General features: G+C 37.4%; 1 protein-coding gene across 3 annotated transcripts in view; it reads left to right on the top strand.

The window, feature by feature from the left end:
• Window positions 1-21,406, top strand: part of Graf (GTPase regulator associated with FAK) — a 537,792-nt gene that overhangs the window by 166,889 nt on the left and 349,497 nt on the right. For all 3 annotated transcript variants that reach the window (XM_090379073.1, XM_090379075.1, XM_090379076.1), the window contains one exon: window positions 15,540-15,602. In XM_090379073.1, coding sequence (XP_090235199.1) covers window positions 15,540-15,602 — 63 coding nt within the window. The remainder of the gene's footprint in view (window positions 1-15,539; window positions 15,603-21,406) is intronic.

Below are 21,406 nucleotides of genomic sequence, written 5' to 3'. Positions count from 1 at the left end.
ATCAAACCTAGTATAGGGAAAAATGTCTTATGTGGGAATTTCTTATCCAGGTTCTACTGTATATGATCTGAGCACCAGCTTTCTATTCTTCAATCATATGCTGTTTACCTTCCTACAACTAAAATTCTTCCACTCTCTGAGCTATTAATCTAATACGAGGGTTTCCATTCCTAATTTCATCTCCCGTTTGTTCAACAGCCAGACAATGATCTTTAAGTATAATACACAACATTTATTTAAAAAGGGAAAAAAATAAAAATAAAAAAAAAATAAAAAAATATATATATATATATATATATGTGTGTTTTGTAAGTAGAGAAAGGCATAGCAGTAATGTTACTGCACTCGTCATTACGGAGGACAAAGGCCTAACGCAACAAAAATTGCAATCACGGAGAACAAAGAAGGGAATGAAGGTAAAAAGAAGTAATAAGAATTACTTAATGTTGTTCATCCTGTGACTTTAGCCTCTTCATCTGGGGCCATCCACCGAAATCAAAGGCGGAAACAGCAATAAGTAAGTAAAGTCTCTGTTTCTTATATTAGGGTTAAAATTTAGTTTTAAATCATAAGGCATGTGTGTATTTCATGGCTGAACCGACAGAGGCTGGAAGTAAATATTAAAAAGAGTAAAAATAAATAGGGTCCTACACCAAGGAGCCAAAACATTATGATTAGTGAGTTGTTATGCAGATTGAAGCAAATACAGCTGAACTATGGTGTGTGTGTGTGTACGGGTCAGGACACTGTATAAAAAACACCTGATACTGAGCTCCGTTAATCAGTGTTACTCTTGTTCTTCAGATGGGAAAGGCAGTGAACTTAAGCCAGTTTGACAAAGGCCAAATTGTATCAGCCAGATAACTGGGTCAGAGCCTATCTGAAACGGCACAGCTGGTGGGATGCTCATGGTTAATGTGGTTAGTACCTACTGAAAGTGGTCCGAGGAGGGTAAACCCACAAACCGCCTGCGAGGTGTTGGACGACCATGGCTCATCGATGCTCGAGGTAAGCGAAGGCTCTCTGGGAAGGTAGGTGGCAACAGAGGGGGGGGGACTTTGGTAATTAGAATGCTGGTGACGGGAGTAATGTATCACAACACACAGTACATCGAACCCTGTTGAAAATAGGGCTGCGTAGTCGTAAACCTCTCGAGTGCCCATACTAACCATGGTTCATCGGCGACAGTGCCTACAGTGGGCATGCGAGCATCAAAACTGGACCTTGCGTGAGTGCAAGAAGGTCATCTGCTCTGACGAATCATATTTCCTGTGGATGGCTGAGTACATGTGCATCGTTTACCTGGGGAAGTGATGGCACCTGGATGCACCATGCGACAAAAACAAGCTGGTTGTGGTGGTGTCATGTTTTGGGCAATGTTTTACTGGGATACCCTGGGTCCAGTCATCCATGTGCCGGCACTCTGACGTCAACCACCTACCTATAGAGTTGAACTAACATTTAGGTACTGCCATACGTAAGACACAACCTAAACATCATTGCTGACCAGGTACACCCTTTCATGGTGATGATCTTCCCTTCTGGTGCCATCTTTCTGGTGGATAATGCACCATGCCACATCACCTGAATTGTTCAAGACTGGTTCTCCATGAGGAAGACTTACTGGTATGGCCCTGGCCTCCAAATTCATTAGACATCAGTCCCATCAAGCATCTGTGGTTTGTGTTGGAAAAGCAACTGCGATCTGCAACGTCTCAACCATGGACCTTACGGGAGTTAAAGATCTGTTGGTTACGTGTTGGTCCTGGATACCACAAGGCACATATAGAAATCTTGTAGTGTCCATGCCTCACAGGGTACAAGCTGTTTTTGCTGCACGTGGAGGACCAACATCATATTAGGTAGGTGGTCATAATGTTTTGGCTCGTCGGTGTATGTTTGGGGTCCTATTAGAGGAATGGGAATAGCAATCCTGAAATGCCCGAGCGCTATCTTTTTGTCTTCTTCAGTATTCTTTATGCTATTCTATCCCCCTATATTTTTAATTCCTGTGACCCATTAGTTTATTGAATGCAATATTTGAGATGCTTCCTTTCCTCTTTAATACACTTTTCTCACCTATATAAAAAAATTTACTACCATTTACCACTACTTTGCTAGCTTGTTATTCCTTTCTATCCAGGGATGCATTACTTCTCGTGTTTAACTCCTATCCCAATTTGCATTCGTTATTTAATTTACTGCTACTTCTTCTTCTTTTTTTTTTTTTTTTTTTTTTTTTTATGTAAACCCCAAACACGAGAGGTATTAGAACCTATAGTACTTAGTACTTGGGTTGGATGTTGAGAAGATGAAAGAAGATACTTGCTGACATTGGACTTGAACTTCTGCAGACTGTAATTTTCAGGAAATATGTATGAAGAAAGGTTGTTCCAGAAAACGGCAGTTGAATGAATAAACGAGGAAATGAAAAGTTGGTTCTGTGAGTTTGAAGTTGGACAGTAAATGGATGTTAGCTGGTGGGGGTACGTGTTCGGACTGTTTTGAAAGAGAGAGCGAGAATTATAGAAGCCAATTCAGAAGAACAGTGCCCATTGAAGTATCTGTAGAAGAAGCATGCAGCAGAAACAGTTTGTCTATGAGACAGCGAGTGGAGAGACTCTGTTAGAGATGAATCATTAATTAACCTAACTGCCCTCTTCTGAATGGAATCAAGAAGCCTGAGAGAGGGTTTGGGGGCACCACCCCAGATGTGGGAATAATATTCCATGGTAGGGCGGATTTGTGATTTATACAGAGGGAGTAGCCGTTTGGAAGAAAAGTAATGCAGAGAGCGAAAGAGAAAACCAAGTTTTTTAGATGCAGAAGAAGCAATATTTGTAATGTGCTTGTGCCAAGAGAGATTAGAAGTCAGGGTAATCCCCAAAAGAGATATATCATTTTGCCTAGAAATCGGAGTGTCACTAAAGATAAGCATAGCAGCAAAAGAATCCTTTTTGTGAGACATAAGACAAGACTGAGTTTTAGAAGGGTTGAAATGAACTAAGTTGTCTTTGTCCCACCGGAGAATTACCTGAAGATCGGCATTTAATTAATTGGTAGCAGATATTCGAGAAGTTGAAGCTGATTGAACAGGACAAGGTTTCTCAAAATGGAAAGTGGAATGCAATGTGCTATCATCAGCAAAAGTATGGATAGGATTTCCAGTCAATGCAAGAAGGTCATTAATATACAAGAGGTTAGTGTGTGAAAGAACTGAACCTTGGGGGCACCAACATTAGTGGAGAAGTTAGAAGACAGAGAGCCATCTACCATCACCCTCAGTGAGCGATCAGAGAGTAAACCGAATAACCAATTACTAAAAACAGTTGACAAACCATAAGATGGAATCTTGTTTAGAAGACCTTTATGCCAAACACGATCGAAAGCCTTTGAGATGTCAAGAGCAACTACTTGTGTTTCACCGAACCTTTCCATTGAATTAGTCCATAAATGGGTAACATAAGCCAGAATATCACCAGTGGATTGACACTGACGGAATCCATGCTGGTGATCGTTGATCAGAAGGAAGGTTTCTAGTTAGTTTAAGAGTTGATGGTTAATTGATTTCTCCATTACTTTAGAAAGAGTAGAAGTTGTTGTTATTTGGTTTTTAGGAGCATTAGCAACTAAGGCCATATTGCTCCGGGATATGCGGTGGTAATTCCCTGACCTTTCCGCATCCTCCGTATTTAGTGGTGACGGGCTCGAACCCCGGTCTAATCAAGAAGCATGTGCTACGCACTGCTGCTCCTTCCCACCTGGCTACGGAGGCGCCCCAGAGTAGAAGTAATTGCAATGGGACAATCATTGGATGGGAGAGATTTGCCACTCTTTTTAGGAACTGGCTGGATATGAGCAAATTTCCAAGCAGAAGGAAAAACACCTTTGGAATAAGAAAGTGAAAAAAGGCAGCAAAGAATAGGAGTAAGTTCAGGAGCACAGTTTTTGAGAACAAGTGGAGAAATACTGTCGGGACCTGGAGCTTTCTTAGCATCAAGATTCGTCAAAATCCTTCTGACATTCTTTTGACGGAAGATCACAGGAGGCATTGAATGGAGCGTGTTGGGAATGGTGGGAGGTGTTTTACCAAGATCATTAATACATGAGTTGGAAGAAAAATGGGATGCTAGCAGGTCAGCTTTATTCTTGGCTAAAGTGACAACAGAACCATCTGGTTTGGACAGAGGTGGGCAAAAGTTGTGGCCAATAGCTTTGGCAAGAGACCAGAATGCTCGGCTACCATTAGGGCAAGAGTCAAGTTTTCTACTCTTAGCCAGTTCAAACTCTAGTTTGGACTGATTAATAACTGCTTTACAATTGTTGCGAGCTTTGGAGTAGGCAGAAAATGAAACTGAAGAATTAGAAATAAGCCAATTACGATAAGCAACATTCTTCTCTTGAACAGCCTTAGCACATTTATTGGAAAACCAAGGTTTAGATAAAGGACAAGATTTTAAAGTGGAGTGTGGGATAAAGGATTCCATTCCTGCAAGAATAATTTCACTGACACGATCTGAGCAAACGTTGACATCAGAAGTTTTGAAACAGTAATCCGACCAAGGAAAAGAAGAAAAGAAGTCTCACAGGTCATCCCATTTTGCATTCTTGTAATGCCAAACAACATGAGATAAAGGTTCCATTGGAGAAGAGGCAATCACCAAGTTGTGATCTGAGGTGCCTAATGGACCTCTCACTTTAACTGCGTACTTAGAAGGGTTGTTTGTGAGAAAAAGATCAAGTGTATTGCTGTATGATTAGGATTGTCCGGTATTCTTGTAGGTAAATGAACAATCTGTGCAAGGTTATTAGTCATTGCAAAGGCCTCAGCATCTTGACCAGCTGGGTCGGTGTGACTAGAAAACAGAAGCCAGCTGGAGTTGTGAACATTAAAATCACCAAGGAAAATTACCTGACTGTCAGGAAAGTTTGACTGGAGAAAGTGAAGTTGCAAAGAGAGGAAGTCAAAGAGCTCCAAGTGATTAGTGGAGTTGGGAGAATGATAGAGACAACAGATGAATTTGACACAATGAGGTAGAGAGATTTGAAGCTAGAGAAGATCAAATAGAGGAGATTCCAAATTTTCAAGTCTCTGACAGGAATATCAGAATGGACATATGCACAAGTACCACCTTTGAGGCGAAAGGAATCTTGCAGGGTATAATTTGGGCATCTGAGATGAGCAGTAGTTGAATCAACTGATAACTGAGATTCTCTCAGAAAAAGTACATGGGGTTTGGCAGACTGCAAGTGGAAATGGTCATCGTTGAGATTAGAATTGAGACCACTTATATATTTGTGAAATGAATTAGGAATCTTTAATTTACCTCTTCCCTAATTTAATTTAATTTGCTACTTCTCTAACTTAATTTTAATTTTATTTTTCTACTTCTCTACTTAGCTTCCAAGTTTTGACGCTTGGTGTAGCTAGCTTAATTTAATTTCATTTAATTTCAATTACTTTATTTTTCCGATTTCTTAGACTTGGGGTCGCCAGCTTAAACCATATATACTTTAGCTCATCTTTTGTTGAAACGTTTTACTACTCCACAGCAGTGCAGGTCGCCATGACCTACACGACCCTAGTAAGTTATCATATTTCTTTTTATGCTTTTTAATCTTTACTTCTAGCCTCTGTCGGGTCAGCCATGAAATATACACATGCCTTATGATTTAAAACTAAATTTTAACCCTAATATACTTTAATGACTTTCCATGTGTGCCACGTGCTGCATATATTTCATATCAGAAACAGAGGCTTTACTTACTTATTGCTGTTTCCTCCTTTGATTTCTGTGGCTGGCCCCAGATGAAGGAACTGAAGTCACAGGATGAACGACATTAAGTAATTCTTATTACTTCTTTTTACCTTCGCTCCCTTCTTTGTTCTCCGCGATTGCAATTTCTGTTCCCTTAGCCCTTTGTCCTCTGTAATGACGAGTGCAGTAACATTAGTGGTTTACCTTTCTAACTCACTTTGAAAGAAATTAGTTAGTACCCTAATATGAGTGAATAATACTTAATAATTAAAAAATTAATTACTGCCCCTAGAAGAAATATAGGCACAACCTTTCTACAATGTAAGCTTTTTGTAATATGCTCCAAGCCTGTTATATACATATAAACAAGCTCTCAGAATGAACCTGGTGAGAACAGTGGGAATAAATATGACTGAATATTTTATTTTATTTTTTTCCCTTTATGCACTTCAGCTGTAACTAATTTAGGGTTAATGTTTTTGTGCCATTTATTAATTGCGATGATTATAGTCCTGTTAAGGACTATAATCATAGCTCTGCTAAGAATACTGAAGAAGACAAAAAGGTGGTGCTCGGGCAGTTCGGAGTTGCTATACCCATTCCTGTAGTAGGACCCGAACATACACCAATGAGCCCAAACAGTGACCACCTACCTAATATGATATTGGTCCTCCACGTGAAGCCCAAACAGCTTGTACCTGGGGCCCCTCCATAGCCAGGTGGGCAGGAGCAGCAGTCCGTATCACACGCTTCTTGATTAGACTGGGTTCGAGCCCGTGACCACCAAATACCGAGGATGTGGAAAGGTCATGGAATGACCACCACCATATCGCAGGAGCAGTATGGCCTTAGCTGCTAATGCTCCTAAAAACCAAATAACAAACAGCTTGTACCTGGTGAGGCATAGATGCTACAAGACTTCTAAATGTGTCTTGTGGTATCTGGTACCAACATGTAACCATCAGATCCTTTAACTCTTGTAAGGTCCACGGTTGAGATGCCGCAGATCAGAGTTGCTGTTCGAACACAAACCACAGATGCTCGATGGATGAATTTGGAGGCCAGGGCAATACCAGGAAGTCTTCCTCATGTCCTGTGAACCAGTCTTGAACAATCCGGGCAGTGTGGCATGGCTCATTATCCTCTGAAAGACAGCACTGCCAGAGGGGAAGTCCATTGCCATGAAAGGGTGTACCTGGTCAGTGGTGATGTTTAGGTTGTGTTGTGTTTTATGTATGGCGGTACCTAAATGTTAGTTCAACCCTATAGGTAGGTGGTAGACGTCAGTGCCGACACATGGATGGCTGGACCCAGGGTATCCCAGCAGAACATCGCCCAAAGTATGACACCACCACCACCGGCTTGTTTTTGTCCCACGGTGCATCCAGGTGCAATCACTTCCCCAGATAAATGATGCACATGTACCCAGACGTCTACATGGTGCAACAGGAAACACGATTCATCGGAGCAGGCGACGTTTTTCCAATCACCCAAGGTCCAGTTTTGATGCCCACTTGCCCATTGTAGGTGCTGTCTCCAGTGAACCCTGGTTAGGATGGGCACTTAGAGTGGCCTGCGGCTACACAGCGCCATTTTCAGCAGGGTTCAATGTACTGTGCTGTGTGTGTTATGAAACATTACTCTCTTCACCAGCATTCCAGTTACCGGCGAATTGTGCCACAGTCGCCCTTCTGTCGCCATGTACCATTCGGGAGAGCCTTCTCTCATCTCAAGCATCGATGAGCCATGGTTGTCCAACACCTCACCGGCGGTTCGTCGGTTTCCCCTCCTTAGACCACTTTCGGTAGGTACTAACCATGGCTGACCGAGAGCATTCCACCAGGTGTTCCATTTCAGATATGCTCTGGCCATTACAATTTGGCCTTTGTCAAACTGGCTTAAGTCTGCTGCCTTTCCCATCTGAAGAACAAGGGTAACACTGATTAATGGCGCTCAGTATCAGGTGTTTTTTGTACCGTGTCTCGACCAGCAGTTGCTTTGATTTGCATAATGACTTACTGGTCATAATGTTTTGGCTCCTCGGTGTAGAACCATATTTCTTTTTATTCTTTTTAATATTTACTTTCAGCCTCTGTCGGTTCAGCCATGAAATACACGCATGCCTTATATATGCTGAGCATGTGCATTTATGCTCACTCCTGCAGTTGCATGAGGGTGGCATTTGATCGTTGCTCTTTAACCACTCTTGTGTTTCCTTTTACAAGGAGGCTCAAATCATCTGCAAAGGCTAAGCTTTCCACTGGGCCCATATCCAAGGCCAGAAATTCATCTAGAACAATTGTCCAGAAGAAAGTTCTGGGGATTTTCCCTGCTGGCAATCTTTGTTCATAGGCCCTGTCAATTCCTGGAACCTTGTGCGAACTGAGACACTTATGTCTTTAAAGCAGTGTCTATTACCTTATAGAAGTTTTGTAGGACATTTGTTTGGTGGAGTCTTCTCCTATGGATGCTGTGCTGCCAGAGTGAATCAGATACCTCAGCAAAGTCTATAGAAATTGCCAACATGTACTTTCCTCTGTATTTTTTACTTTTGTCAGTAGGTGGTGCATGGCATCCTCTATACAGTTGCCCTGCTTAAAAGGTTCCAGGAATTGACAGGGATATTTGAGTGAAATCCTGCTTCTGTTTGATATACAGATATCCTATTGTAAATTAGTCTCATATATTTTTCCTAGTACCAAGAGTAAAGCTATTGGTCTGTATGATTTTGGATCAGTGGGAGGTTTTTCTGGATTCTTTAGGATTAATCTTAGTACTGCCCCTTTCCAGATTTTAGGAAATGTTCCCTCTGTATATAAGGCTATTAATTTATCTGGTGCTATATCAGCTAAATTTTTGATGATTTCAACCTCTAGGAGGTCAGAACCAGGGCTTTTGTTGTTTTTGGTTTGGTAAGAGCTATTTCTAATTCTTCTGTTGTTAAAGGAGGCTTAAGTTGGCATTTTCATATTCAGTATTTTCTTTTATAATGTCAATATGAGTAGGGGAATAATCCCCAGCTTCAGTCTGGATAATAGTATCTAAGATGTTGTTCACAGACTCTGCCCAACATAGGGTTGGGGCTCCATGTGGTTTAACTGTAGTTTCTATTACATCTCATCTTGGTATCTTGTTGTTGTTCACTATTCTGTAGACAACTAGGGTCAATATTTTCAGAAGTTCCCACCAAGTGCCACCAGGATTCTTTTTTCTTTTCTCTAATGAGGGAACCTGTTCATCAAAACTTAATCCTCACGTTGAGTTTTGATGAACAGGTATTGCAGCGTATGTGTGGAGCCCAGTTCTTGTCCTGCTTGCCTACTTTACACCAAAAGTACAAGAAGTAGTCCTTTTTAATGGCTTGAGTTTAGGGATGCTCTCTTAAAGCTAACGTGACTTCTCCACATACGTAACAGAAGTCATCCAGACTATTCACACAGTTACGTGGCATATTAATCTTACACGACATCTTACATGCTGCACGAAAAGTAGGAATCTAACTGAGAACAAATCGCCCAGTACCTAGCCGTATTCAAGGATTAATGCAACAGAGTTGATGACGCATTTGAGGAGTAACAACTTGTGTCACGTGATGCAGAACAAGGTAACAGTTGCCAATCATGTGATAAGTGTGTGGTGATACTGAAATTGCGGTGTTACTCTGCGTTTTGCTTAGAGTCGTAGTTGATAATGTAGAGTAACTTGCTAATGTGAGACTCCAACCGTAATTCGAAAAAAAGAGCCAATCAACAAATTTTAATGTGATTTTCGTGTTCAGCAGCATAAAATTAGTAAAGATTGAGTATTTTCGTTTTCGTAACATTTTACATGTTGACCAGTGTTATGCACCATCAAGCTTGCTCTAGAAAATATTTTGCCTCTGTCCATTCAGAAAAGTGAAATATATACAGACTCACAGAGTGCACTTCTTGCCTGGAGTGCCTCCATAGCCATGTGGGCAGGAGCAGCAGTGCATAGCACATGCTTCTTGATTAGACTGGGGTTCGAGCTGGGGACCACCAAATACGGAGGATGTAGAAAGGTCAGGGAATGACCACCACATATCCCCGGAGCAATATGGTCTTAGTTGCTAATGCTCCTAAAAACCAAATAACAAAACAAACAAACTTCTAGCCTTAGGAAATTCCTCCTCACTAATGCATCCTCTAATAAAAACCATAAACAATTAGCTGATTCAAATCTAGGAACACCAGCAAATTGTCATCTTTTGCTGGATTCCAGGCCACACTGGGATAGCAGGGAATGAAAGAGCGGATTATGCAGTCAAACATTCATGCAGCAGAGCATCCCCACATTATTATGTTCCATATATTGGCTACAGATCCAATATGAGAAGTATATATTAAGGAATAATGGATGCTTCTATGGCAAGCTCAAATGCATAACAAGCTCCTTCAAAAAAAATCTGAACCACAGTTATGGGCTTCCAGTTTCTGTGTAAACAGAAAGGAAGTCATCCTAGCCGGAGCAGGCATTGGTCACAGTCAACTCACCCATCTTTTTCTTCCACAGGATATGATCATCTACAGTGTACACACTGCAATACTCTGCTCGCAATGAAACACATTCTTTTTGAATGTATGTTATATTCTTATACCTGAAAAGCCTCATTCAGTTTTCTATGAAATTTTGAAGAACCTTTGACTCTTCTTCATATCATAAGTAATGATGCAAATCTCCCGGAATTCTTCTGCTTCCTAAAATGGATACATCTATTTGATCTTTTCTGACTGTTCATATAGTCACCATGTGTGAGTCCACCTCATTGATATTGCCTAAGTAGCCCATATACCAGAAATAACAGTATATATAACAGCCCATAATACCAGAAATATCAATCAATCAATTTCAATACATTTATTGTGCTTACCTCTCATTTTTGCAATTAATATCTTTCTTTGCTACAAAGTCAGCAAAATTTTCAGGGAAGGAAAGTCACCTTTGTTTTTTACTGTTTCTTAAATTAACAGAACTGACCCTATTAATTTCTAGTCATTTGGTGACACTGCCCTGGCTTCCATGTGTGTGTGGGACTAGTAAAACCTTGGATGAAAGTCCATATGCCCAAGGGCTAAAAGGAGCAAACATGGATAGCACAAAAGTCTTAACAAGTATCAATACCCTTGGAGTGTGTCACACAAGATTCCACCGCATCAGAAACTATATAACTGTGAAAGCAGTGTGACAAAGGAGCAGGGAACAGTCATCAACATCGGGCAGCATCAGCCTACTTGGTTTTACATTCTGTAGTTAAGGAGTATAGTAAACTTGGGGGACACATAGCACTTGAAGACCTTCAAGTGCTATGTGTTCCCCAAGTTTTAAACAAGCACATCACAAAATATCCATTTTTAATAATATTCAATATTTCTATATTGATTTCTCATGTTTTATGTACCTTCCTCAAAATTTAGCAGTAATATTATAATCACATCATAGAAATGGTATTAGTGTTATGTAATAATTGGTAGATTTTCTTATTTAATTATTAAATGTAAACCATACAAAAAAAAAAAAAAACCTTTAAAATAGAAATGGAGATAATAAAAAATTATATTCTATATTTAAAAAATGCATAATTAGTTGTAAGGAACTGGTCTTGTGGCCTGCAACCTGTGCCACAATAATCCATATGGCATGTGACTCTCCGCATTTTATCTCTTATTCCCTATCCAAAATGATTGGTTGCTCCTGAAGTAGTGGGAAAATTTTCTCCATTCCTGATCCAAAAATGCCTGGAAGAACTAATAGGAACACCAAAAGCAGTATAATTTCTCTAATCAGGATGCATCTTAAGTAGAAACTGCAAATTCGAAACACTGAGAGTAGCTATTACAGATTTAGATAAATACCAGTAGTTGTAACACCCTACAATATGCCAAACAGCTCAAGAGGACTCATATCTGAGTGGAGTTTTCTGCATATATCAGAAGAAAAAATAATTGACCAAGGAGTGACATATGTTAATAGAATTTCAGTATGGAGAGAAGGTAAAATTATACAGTGAACTTAATTTAATATTTCAGTACACCAAGATATTGCCAATTCAGGGTACATATACCTAATTCACTCAAATGTGGAAGAAATATGGTCACTCACAGGTGACATGCAGAGGTGCACCCATTTTCACAAAATGTGCATCCAAAGAATATGACTGTAATGCTCCTACACCAGCTTGTCCAAACTGTAGGTCAGAAAACCCAGTCTGCTCAAGAATGTGTGGTAAATGGTCAACGAGAAAAAGTAAAGGTTGTACCTATATTTGTTTTAGGGGCAGTAATTAATTTTTGAATTATTAAGTCTTATTCACTCATATTAGGGTACCAACTGATTTCTTTCAAAGTGAGTTAAAATAACAGCCATTTTCAGCTGTTTTCTGTAATTGCTACAATTCTGCTTTCAACAATTAGCAATACTATCTTCAACAGTTGTATACTATTTTCTGCTATTAGTTCGGTGCTGTTTATTTACTTATTCTCAGTAATTTTCCAACACTTTCCGTTACTTAATTAGCTTCAATTTTTTTTTTTTTTTTTTTTTACACAATCTATAACTATTATTCAGTTTTTATACAATTTATAACTATTTTCATATTTTACGCAATTTATATCAATTACAGTAATTTTCTATCATTATCTTCCATTGAATCAATTATTTATTTAATTGGTCTTAAAGTAACCAATAATAAGAGGATGCTGCTATCTTTCTTTGTCTTATCTTGCTGCATTTTCTTATATTTGCACAATTTCTAATATTATATGCTATGGTCAATTATTTATTTATTTTGATTTTTCAATTTAAATTTTTACTATTTTCTGCCTTTTTCTAACATCGTAGGTAGTTTAATTAATTATTTCATTTTTCCACATTTTCAGTTATTAAATTAATTAAATATTTAATTGATCGTATAATAACCAAAAGTGAGAGGGTACTACAGTCATTCTTTATCATATATCAGGTGGCAAACTGAGTTTTAAATCCTTTTGGTTATGTTGTTCAAGAAGATTGAACAATGTAACCTACCAGGAAGTGGAAAATGACCCACGCTCTCCCATTAAACAAATTGTCCTATTTTCAAATAGTAACCAAATATAACACAGTAGGGATTAAACTGAGATTTCCATATATTTTTGAATGAATATATTTTTCACCACAAGTGAAGTATCTGCTTAGGATATTGCTACCTCAAAAGTAGGAACAGATGGTAAAAATGCCAATTACAGTTCCATCCAAATAGTTAGCTATGAATCCACATCGAGACAAAAAGCCAGTACAATAATAAGTAAGTCAACATTACTGAACAGATGGATATGGAAAATACAGGCACATCTGATGATTCAGTATTAGAAATTGCATGATCCCCAGCTTTCTGAAAGTCAGAAGTTGTCAGCTAAATGCAATATGTAATTGGCAGCTATATGCATATGTAATATTCTAATGGACATATTTGATATTTGAGTCAGATGAATGGACAATATACAGGCAACCCCTGTATAACACGGTACTTCTACAACACACTTTCGCTCTAACATAGTTGATAAATTGCGGCAATACTTGCACAACACTGTACTTATATAACATGGTTAGAGAAATTCGGTAAACCTTGCATAACAGGGTATTTTTTAAGCTTTTGTGTGGGGAAAACCCTGCTATTATGTTGGATGTAATTTTTCAACGTTTCCACTCTTTTTGAATCCCACTGTTGACTCGCTAGTCGAAAAAAATTATTGAGAAATCCACATATCTTATTTTGTTGGGAAATTCCCATGTTACATTCTGTGCTATTGAACTTGTACTTGTTGAACTTGTGTAAAAAATCTACAAAGTTTTATTACTATTAGATAGCACACCAGGCCATCCAGACGTTGAAGTTATGTTCCTACTGCCACAGTTGTACTGGGTTAATACAACTTCTTTCATTCAGCTGTTCGATCAAGCCATTATATCCACCTTTAAAATTCCTCATTCCATCAGAAAATCATTACAACGGATTTTGGAAAAAAATTGATTCTGAATCTATTGAAGTAATGGAAGCATGGAAACATTTCTCAATTGTGGACTGTATCAGAATCATAGCTTTATTCCTGAAAGAAGTAAAACCGCCAACGTTAAATGTATGTGGAAAAATGTATGGCCAGAGTCAGTTCATTCAAGAAATATGATCAAACGGGCAGAAAACAGAATTGGTGTGATAGTAGAACTTGCTTGCTACGTCAGTAGGAGGGGAAGATTTTGATGATACGACTACTGAAGCCCTCGTGGGTAGCACAGTTCATAGAATCGCCCTCGTCCCCACACCGGTTTGGAAAGACCCGAGTTTGAATCCTGTCAATGAAGGGAGGAATTTTTATTGGTCTTTTTCACAACATGGCTGAGTTGCTCAGGCGAGGGTAGCATGGTTTTTTCTTCTGTAAACTGGGGGTTTTTCGTATGGCAAAACAGAAAATCGACCTCAGGACGCACTCAATTTATAGACAGTATACACAGATTAACATGGCCTTAGTTGCTGATGCTCCTAAAAAATAAAAAAAAAAAAGATATGATTACTGAAGACGTTCAAGAATTACTGGTAGAAAAAGAAGCCGGCTTAGTGGATTTGGTGCAAATGGCATTGGAGGTAAAATCAAATCAATTCAGACGATGATATCACAGATGAATATTCTAAACTTCCAAGTACACTAAAACGTTTTACACTAAAACGCATAGAGGAAGCCATAAAGTTTTCTGAGCAGTTAGAATCTTATTTTTTGAATGCAGATTCTTGAATGAAAGGAGCCCAAAGTTCAAAAGGGAGCTTCAAAAATTAGTTCCATATGATGAAATTCACAAAGATTTATCAAAAAAATCCAGATTACTGATTTTTTAAAGAGAGCAGAAGATACACGAAATCTAGAATGGTGTATTTTTGTTAGGTTTTGGAACATAACCCCCCTTTTTGTACTTTTTCTCCCGTATAACACGGTTTTCGCACAGCATGACATTTTACAGGAATCTAATAACCGTGTTATACAAGGGTTACCTGTATAAACAGCAAATGCTTGGATGACAGTATTAAGATTCATTTATTAAAATTCACCTGATACCACTGTAATTAAACTTCTCCAGTCGAAACAATCAGAATTTATTTTATTAAAACGAAGGGGGGAAGCAGATTACTGTGCAGTACAATATAATACAGAACTCTTTTTTTTTTTTTTTTTTTTTTTTATATATATTTCAAGTGTCATGAGGTAATTATTTTGGTTTTATGTTTTTGCCAGTTATACATTAAATCAATTATACATTATATTGAATGCATCTTTCTTCACATTCTGTAATAAAAGGAATTTTGTACCAAAAGAGATCCAACTAAGACTACTTTTTTTTTTCTACTGTAGATCAGGAAGAAAACTGCAGTAATTAGTGACCACTACTGCCTCTGTTCTAGTATATAACTAAACCAGTTACTAGAACTTTTCACTTATCTAACAAAGCCTTTATTGTTGCATTATAGAAGGATTGCTAGCATTGTTGTGATATGCAACTTTATTGTTGCTATGCCACAACACCATCTATTTAGTAATATGATTTTTTATTTATTATTTTTTAATGGTATGGTAGATCGATTATGTTGAAATTATTTTCTAACTATTCTGAAAATTTAAATTTGGTTGTGTATAATAGAATATTTGGCTGTGTTCATGCAAAATATTGTGTATAATGTTCTACAAATTCATGTGGAAGGTTTCTGAAGTACAAAACTTTTTTTTTTTTTGCTAGACTAGGGAAAATTTTATTGCCACTCAGAATGAAGCTGAGCAGTTGAAACAGAAAATGCTGGAGGTAAAATTTGATTTATTTTTTTATGTATCTCAAAAGTAAGGGAGGTTAGAAAAGAAGCATTTCCATATTTACAAAAAAGATATACATATTTTTCATAACTATATATGTTTAGTCTTGGTCATGTTGTATTATATCTGTTCTTTGTATTATATATGCCCATCAGTATAAACCATACTGAAAACACATTCTGAAGCTATCACGAGTTACATCATTCTTGTATTACAAACAAGTAACATTTCCCTAAAGAGAAGTAGTGTTAATAATTTGTGATGTGGTTCCATCACCTAGGCAGTTATTTTCTGATTTTGGCTTTACTGGTTGGAGGTCACACTCATTTGTACACAGCATTTGATAAGACAGTTTTTGAGTACACACAGATGAGTGTCAGACCATCCACCAATAAAGTGAAGTCTAGTGTGGTATGACCTTACGAGGTAAAAAGGGTAAACATCGTGTGGAATAGAAATGAAAATTAATTTATGTTTATGCTTTTTATCCTTTGGCTTATGGTTTACATCAGAAATGAATATACGTTATTTTGCTTGCAGTCCTGGCCATTGATACCTGATGAGAGGCTGGTTTTGTAAGTTGTGTGGCAACACCCTTAAATTTTGTGAATTTTGTAATTATTTTAATTATTTATCTCTTATTATACTTTTTTTTTTTTTTGTTACCTTCATCACTGTCTAGCTCCCTCACTTTTTTTTTTTTTTTTTTTTCATTTACTCTATTGTCCATGCCTTGCATAGGTTTAGCATTTGCTGCCTTTGACTGCACTAGACTATTTCCTCTTTTTTGCATTTTCTGCCTTCTTGTTGTTCCCTTTCTTACTATTCTATCCAACGTATATATATCAAAGATCAGCCATCAGTAACATTCAACAACATTGTTTGGCTGTTGCTGTTATTTCCATAAATGAATGTTAACAGGGTAACTAATAACAGCAATAGCAGATTCAAATAATTTACAACATTTTTATAGGAAAGAATGGTACAGTGTAATACAGTAGAATGTCAATTATCTGGAAATCAGTTATCCGGTATGTTAGTTATCCAGAATAATTTGAAAGGCTGATTTTTTTTTTTTTTTTTTTTTTATGGTAGTATTTCAGACAAATGTTTATTATGCTATGAGAGTATTTCTGTCTGCTTTTTTATTTTTATTATTATCATTAGCCATATGGTGCAAGGAAGCCTGAGGCTTTTTGCTGCACCAGCCCAAAAAAAAAAAAAAAAAAATCTGAGTTACAGAGAGAGAGAGAGAGAGAGAGAGAGAGAGAGAGAGAGAGAGAGAGAGAGAGAGAGAGAGAGAGAGAGAGAGCAGGGAATCTGCTTCTTACAAGAAAGAGAAGAATGATGATACCCAGCTCAGAACCCTTGGTGTGCCAAGCCCATACTCACCAGATGTGAGCCTCTGGGGTTGTCTTATATCTGGTGAAATGTTGGATTAAGACTGATGGGTTTTCTCGAGAACCATGAGGGATAGTCATTTGCTTCCATGACATATTTTTCTCTTCATTTCATATTATGTTTAGTTTAGCTCTAGGTTCGGTAAGAATAATATCGGCCTGAAACTGTACGATTTTTCTTATTTTTTTTTATGGTAAAGTGTAAATGAAAAGAAACAGCACTGAAATGCATAGAAAATTTGGAAGAATGCAATATAATCAAATTGATGTTATTAAGGAACTTGAGAGATTTTGAAGCAGGGGGGAAAAAAAAAACACCGACAAACGTAACAAAAAACGATCGAACATTATTTTAAAAAATTTCTTTAAATTTTTTTTTCCACATAAAATTTGTGGTAAAATACCTATCCGAATATACGTACATATGCAAATGTGCGAATTTTTATGTATAAGTTATTATTTTTAATTAAATAAAGTCATTTTTTTTTTCATGCTATTTAAAGTCTTTTCCTTTTACCTTAATACATTATAACAGAATTTATTTATTTTTACCTTACGTTTGATTATCTGGAAAATTTTACTATTCCAAAAAGGTCTGACATTAATTATTCCGGATAACTGATGCTCTACTGTAATTTAAATGGTACAGGCAGCATAGTTTTGAAAGCAAGTGTAAATCACAGTACAAAATAAAGAGTCAATGTTGATTTAAGCTTGGGGGGTTGTCAGTTTCAACGTTCCATAAATAGCCATCTTCCCCCCAACCACTGAGAATGACAGTACCTTTCAATACAGAATTTTATGCACATATGGACACAAATTGACCCTTCAGTTGGTGCAGAAAAATCTAGAATATACACTGCTATGTGGTGGAAGCGTGAAATTTCCATATTATAGTGATCGTTGAGTGAAGAGTGCAGAAAAATTAATTAGAACTACAACCTCTTGGTGTTTATTTGCATGCACATTTGTAAAATCATGTGAAAGCATATTTTTCAAAAACAATTTATGCAAGAAGGTATTACTATGTGGAGAATGTGGCCAAAATGCTAGATCAATGCAAGATTATTTTTCAAGAGACATCTTCAGAGGCTATGAATTGCTGTGTAGCATAAAGTATTGTGATTTGCTTTATCCTAGATGGAACTAATGCAAAAAAGATGTGGCATTCCTGTCACATCCAGTTATCAGTGTCTGAGAAGCATGTGGAATTAAGTGCATACAGATTTGGAAGATCCTTAAAAAGAACAAATTGTCCCTGTCATTTGTCATTAAAATAAGGATTGCATGAAGATAAAGACACAAAATGCTATTGGAGTTTTGTAATTTTCTGTCAACCAAAGTGGAAGAAAATCCCAGTTTCCTCAGTCAGCAGTACTGTGGATTGACAAGGCCATCTTCACTTGGAATGGCTTCCCTAACAGGCACAATTCTATTACTGGACTCCCATCCATCACATCCCATACTGTTGCAGAACTACTTGCCATCAGGTGAGATGGTTTGTCAATATGTGGTGTAGCATAAGGAGAGAAGTTGTTCCAGTATTTCTTGATGGCACACTTACTGGCGGAGCAATATGGCTGTAGTTGCTAATGCTCCTAAAAACCAAATAACAAACAACAAACAACTTAATGTTTTTGACTTGGTAAAAAGTTCTGTGAATGTCAGCCCAACAATATGTTTGGTTCCGGCACAATGGTGCCCTACCACACAAAATTACAGGTTATTGTTATTGGATATGGGGATGGCATATCTTGGCCACCATATTCTGCTAAATTCATCTCTTCAGACTTTTTCTTTTTGGGTTTTGTTAAAGCAAAGCTTTGGGAGACATCCATTGACAATTCAGGCTATCTCAGCAGGAGTATATGTAATGCCTGCACTGGAATTAATAGTGTTATTGTAAAGAATATTTTCTCTAATTTATTATGTCTGTTATAAGCTTGTATTCTGGCAGGGGAACCATATCAAGTTTATGAATAACATTTAAAGCACAATTAGCTATCTTTCAAAACTATGCCACCTACACTCCCTCGTAAAACAACTTAGAATGTTGTAAGTTATTTGCATGGTATATATCTGCTGTTTTATTATTAAGATTAAAATTATGTGACCATTGTTGTTATTAATTACATTGTTACTTTTCAGTTGTGGAAATAATAGCCATATGTTCTTCAACATTACCAATAATCGATCTTTGTTAACAAATGGGCAGTATCTGAAATTTTAAGCAACAAAATATTCATTCCTGTTTCTTGTTTCCCCCCTCCCCTTTTTTTCTGATAATGAATATATTATTGTGCACTTGTTTTTGTTTTTACATTGAACTTTTATTTCATGAAATTTCTGATTTCCACCTCAGAATTTTATTATTATTTTTTAAAAAATTCTTTTGTCATTCTTTTCAAGAGGAGATGTGACCATCACGTACATGCATTTGTTTTTTTTTAAATTCAGATGAAATCATATGTTCATTTCAGAGGTACACCGATAATGTTTTTAAACTAAACTGAGGATGGGAAACAACTTTTCCATTGAGAAAAAAAGCAGCTCATTAGGCAAAATTTCAATTTTGAAATTGTAAAATCCAAATGCTACCATTTAGTTTAGTTTAAACATCAAATCCAAAAATATCAACTTGAATATGCCAAAAAAGTTCCAGATGACAAATAGTTTAAATCAAAAAATAAGGGAGATAGATCCTGGTGTATTTTAATTGAAACATCCTGTATAACTGGGCAGTGAGAAGATGTGGATATGTTTCATAAGCGATCTTTTGGAGAGTTTATCCCATATGAAACTTCAAAACAAGCATCACAATTGGGGTTACCCAGTGTTTTCCATCTGTGTTTGGGTGTCATCTTTTGTACGACTTGCAGCCACATATACAAAGGTCCCTTCAAATAATTGTTATTACAGAATTTGGGAACAAGATTAAGAATGGCTTTCACACAACCTTCACAGTGGACTAGTACAGATAGGTAAGAAGTTGAAAGCAACTATCAAAATAATTCTTGTGATTTCTGTGATGTTTTGTGGAAAACACCTGCAGAGTCTTGGTTGTCATCACAGTTTCTGTCTTTTGTGTTCTGATATACTGGGTTTGCCAATTGCTACCTTATTTAAATTCAGACCCCATCAGAAAGTGAAAGAATTCTTACAGGTCTCCTCAGTTAAGGCTGTCATTTTCTAATTTCAGATGAATGTAGTTGTGCCTCTGCAGAATACACTGAGGTTTCTCTCTGCATAGCATGCAGATAAGTCTGTGAACATACTTGTTTGGCATAATATACATTAGACCATATAAACTGCCATATTTTGAAAAAATAGTTGATGCACAAAAACAAAGTAATCGCACTGTTTTCCAACAGCAATGTTGATAGTAATAGAGGCAAGTGATGCAAGTGTATGAGCTTAGGTAGCATCAGCCAAAAAAAAAATAAAAAAAATTCACACAACCAGTCCCTCTAAATGTTTGTCCAGTTCCTCCTTGAATTTATTTAAGCTCTCAACTTCCACAACAACAGATGGAAGTTTGTTCCAGTAATTAACCACCCACTGGCTAAAGGCAAATTTCTGCACATCTGTTCTACAACTGTCTTTCCTCAATTTGAATTTATGTCCCCTTAGTTTGTAATCTGAGCAAGTGGGTGGTTAATTACTGGAACAAATTAACAGATCACCTCAAGCAGATCACTGCGCAGGAGCCTAGTCTCCAGCCACTGCAATTTGCAGAACTTAATCCTCTCTTGATAAGAGGATCCCTTCATTCCCCTCACCAATCTTGTTGCCCTTCTCTGTACACGCTCAAGTAAATCTACATCCTTCCTAAAATGAGGCCTCCAGACCTGTACGCAATACTCAAGTCATTGCCTGACCATTGCCTTATACAAAAGGATAATCACCTCCTTTTTCCTGCTAGCAAAAATCCTGTATATCATTGACAAAAGCCCATGACCTGCTGTTGCAGCCTGTCTGCATTGCTCAGAAAACTTCATATCTGATTGCACAATTACTCCCAGGTCTTTTTCATTTTCTACCATCCTAAGTGTAGTACCACACAGTCGGTACATTCCTCTGGGGTTACTTCTACCCATATGCAGTACTTTGCATTTGTCAATGTTAAACTTCATTTGCCTCTTCTCAGCCCATTTGCCCAACCTATCTAGAACCAGTTGCAGTAGCACACTGCCAATGCTGTCATTAACAACCCTGCCAACCTTTGTATCATCTGCAAACTTTGACACTAAGTCTGATATATACCTTCACCAATATCATTGATAAATATACAAAACAATTGGCCCAACACCGAACCCTGTGGAACTCTACTAATAACATTAGTCCACGAAGAGCAGCACCCATTGATTACCACCCTCTGTTTTCTCCCACTCAACCA

This window comes from Mastigoproctus giganteus, chromosome 8 (genome assembly GCF_048544385.1).
Source record: "Mastigoproctus giganteus isolate SK-2022 chromosome 8, ASM4854438v1, whole genome shotgun sequence".
Lineage (NCBI taxonomy): Eukaryota > Metazoa > Arthropoda > Arachnida > Uropygi > Thelyphonidae > Mastigoproctus > Mastigoproctus giganteus.
This window is presented reverse-complemented; position numbering and strand designations above follow the sequence as displayed.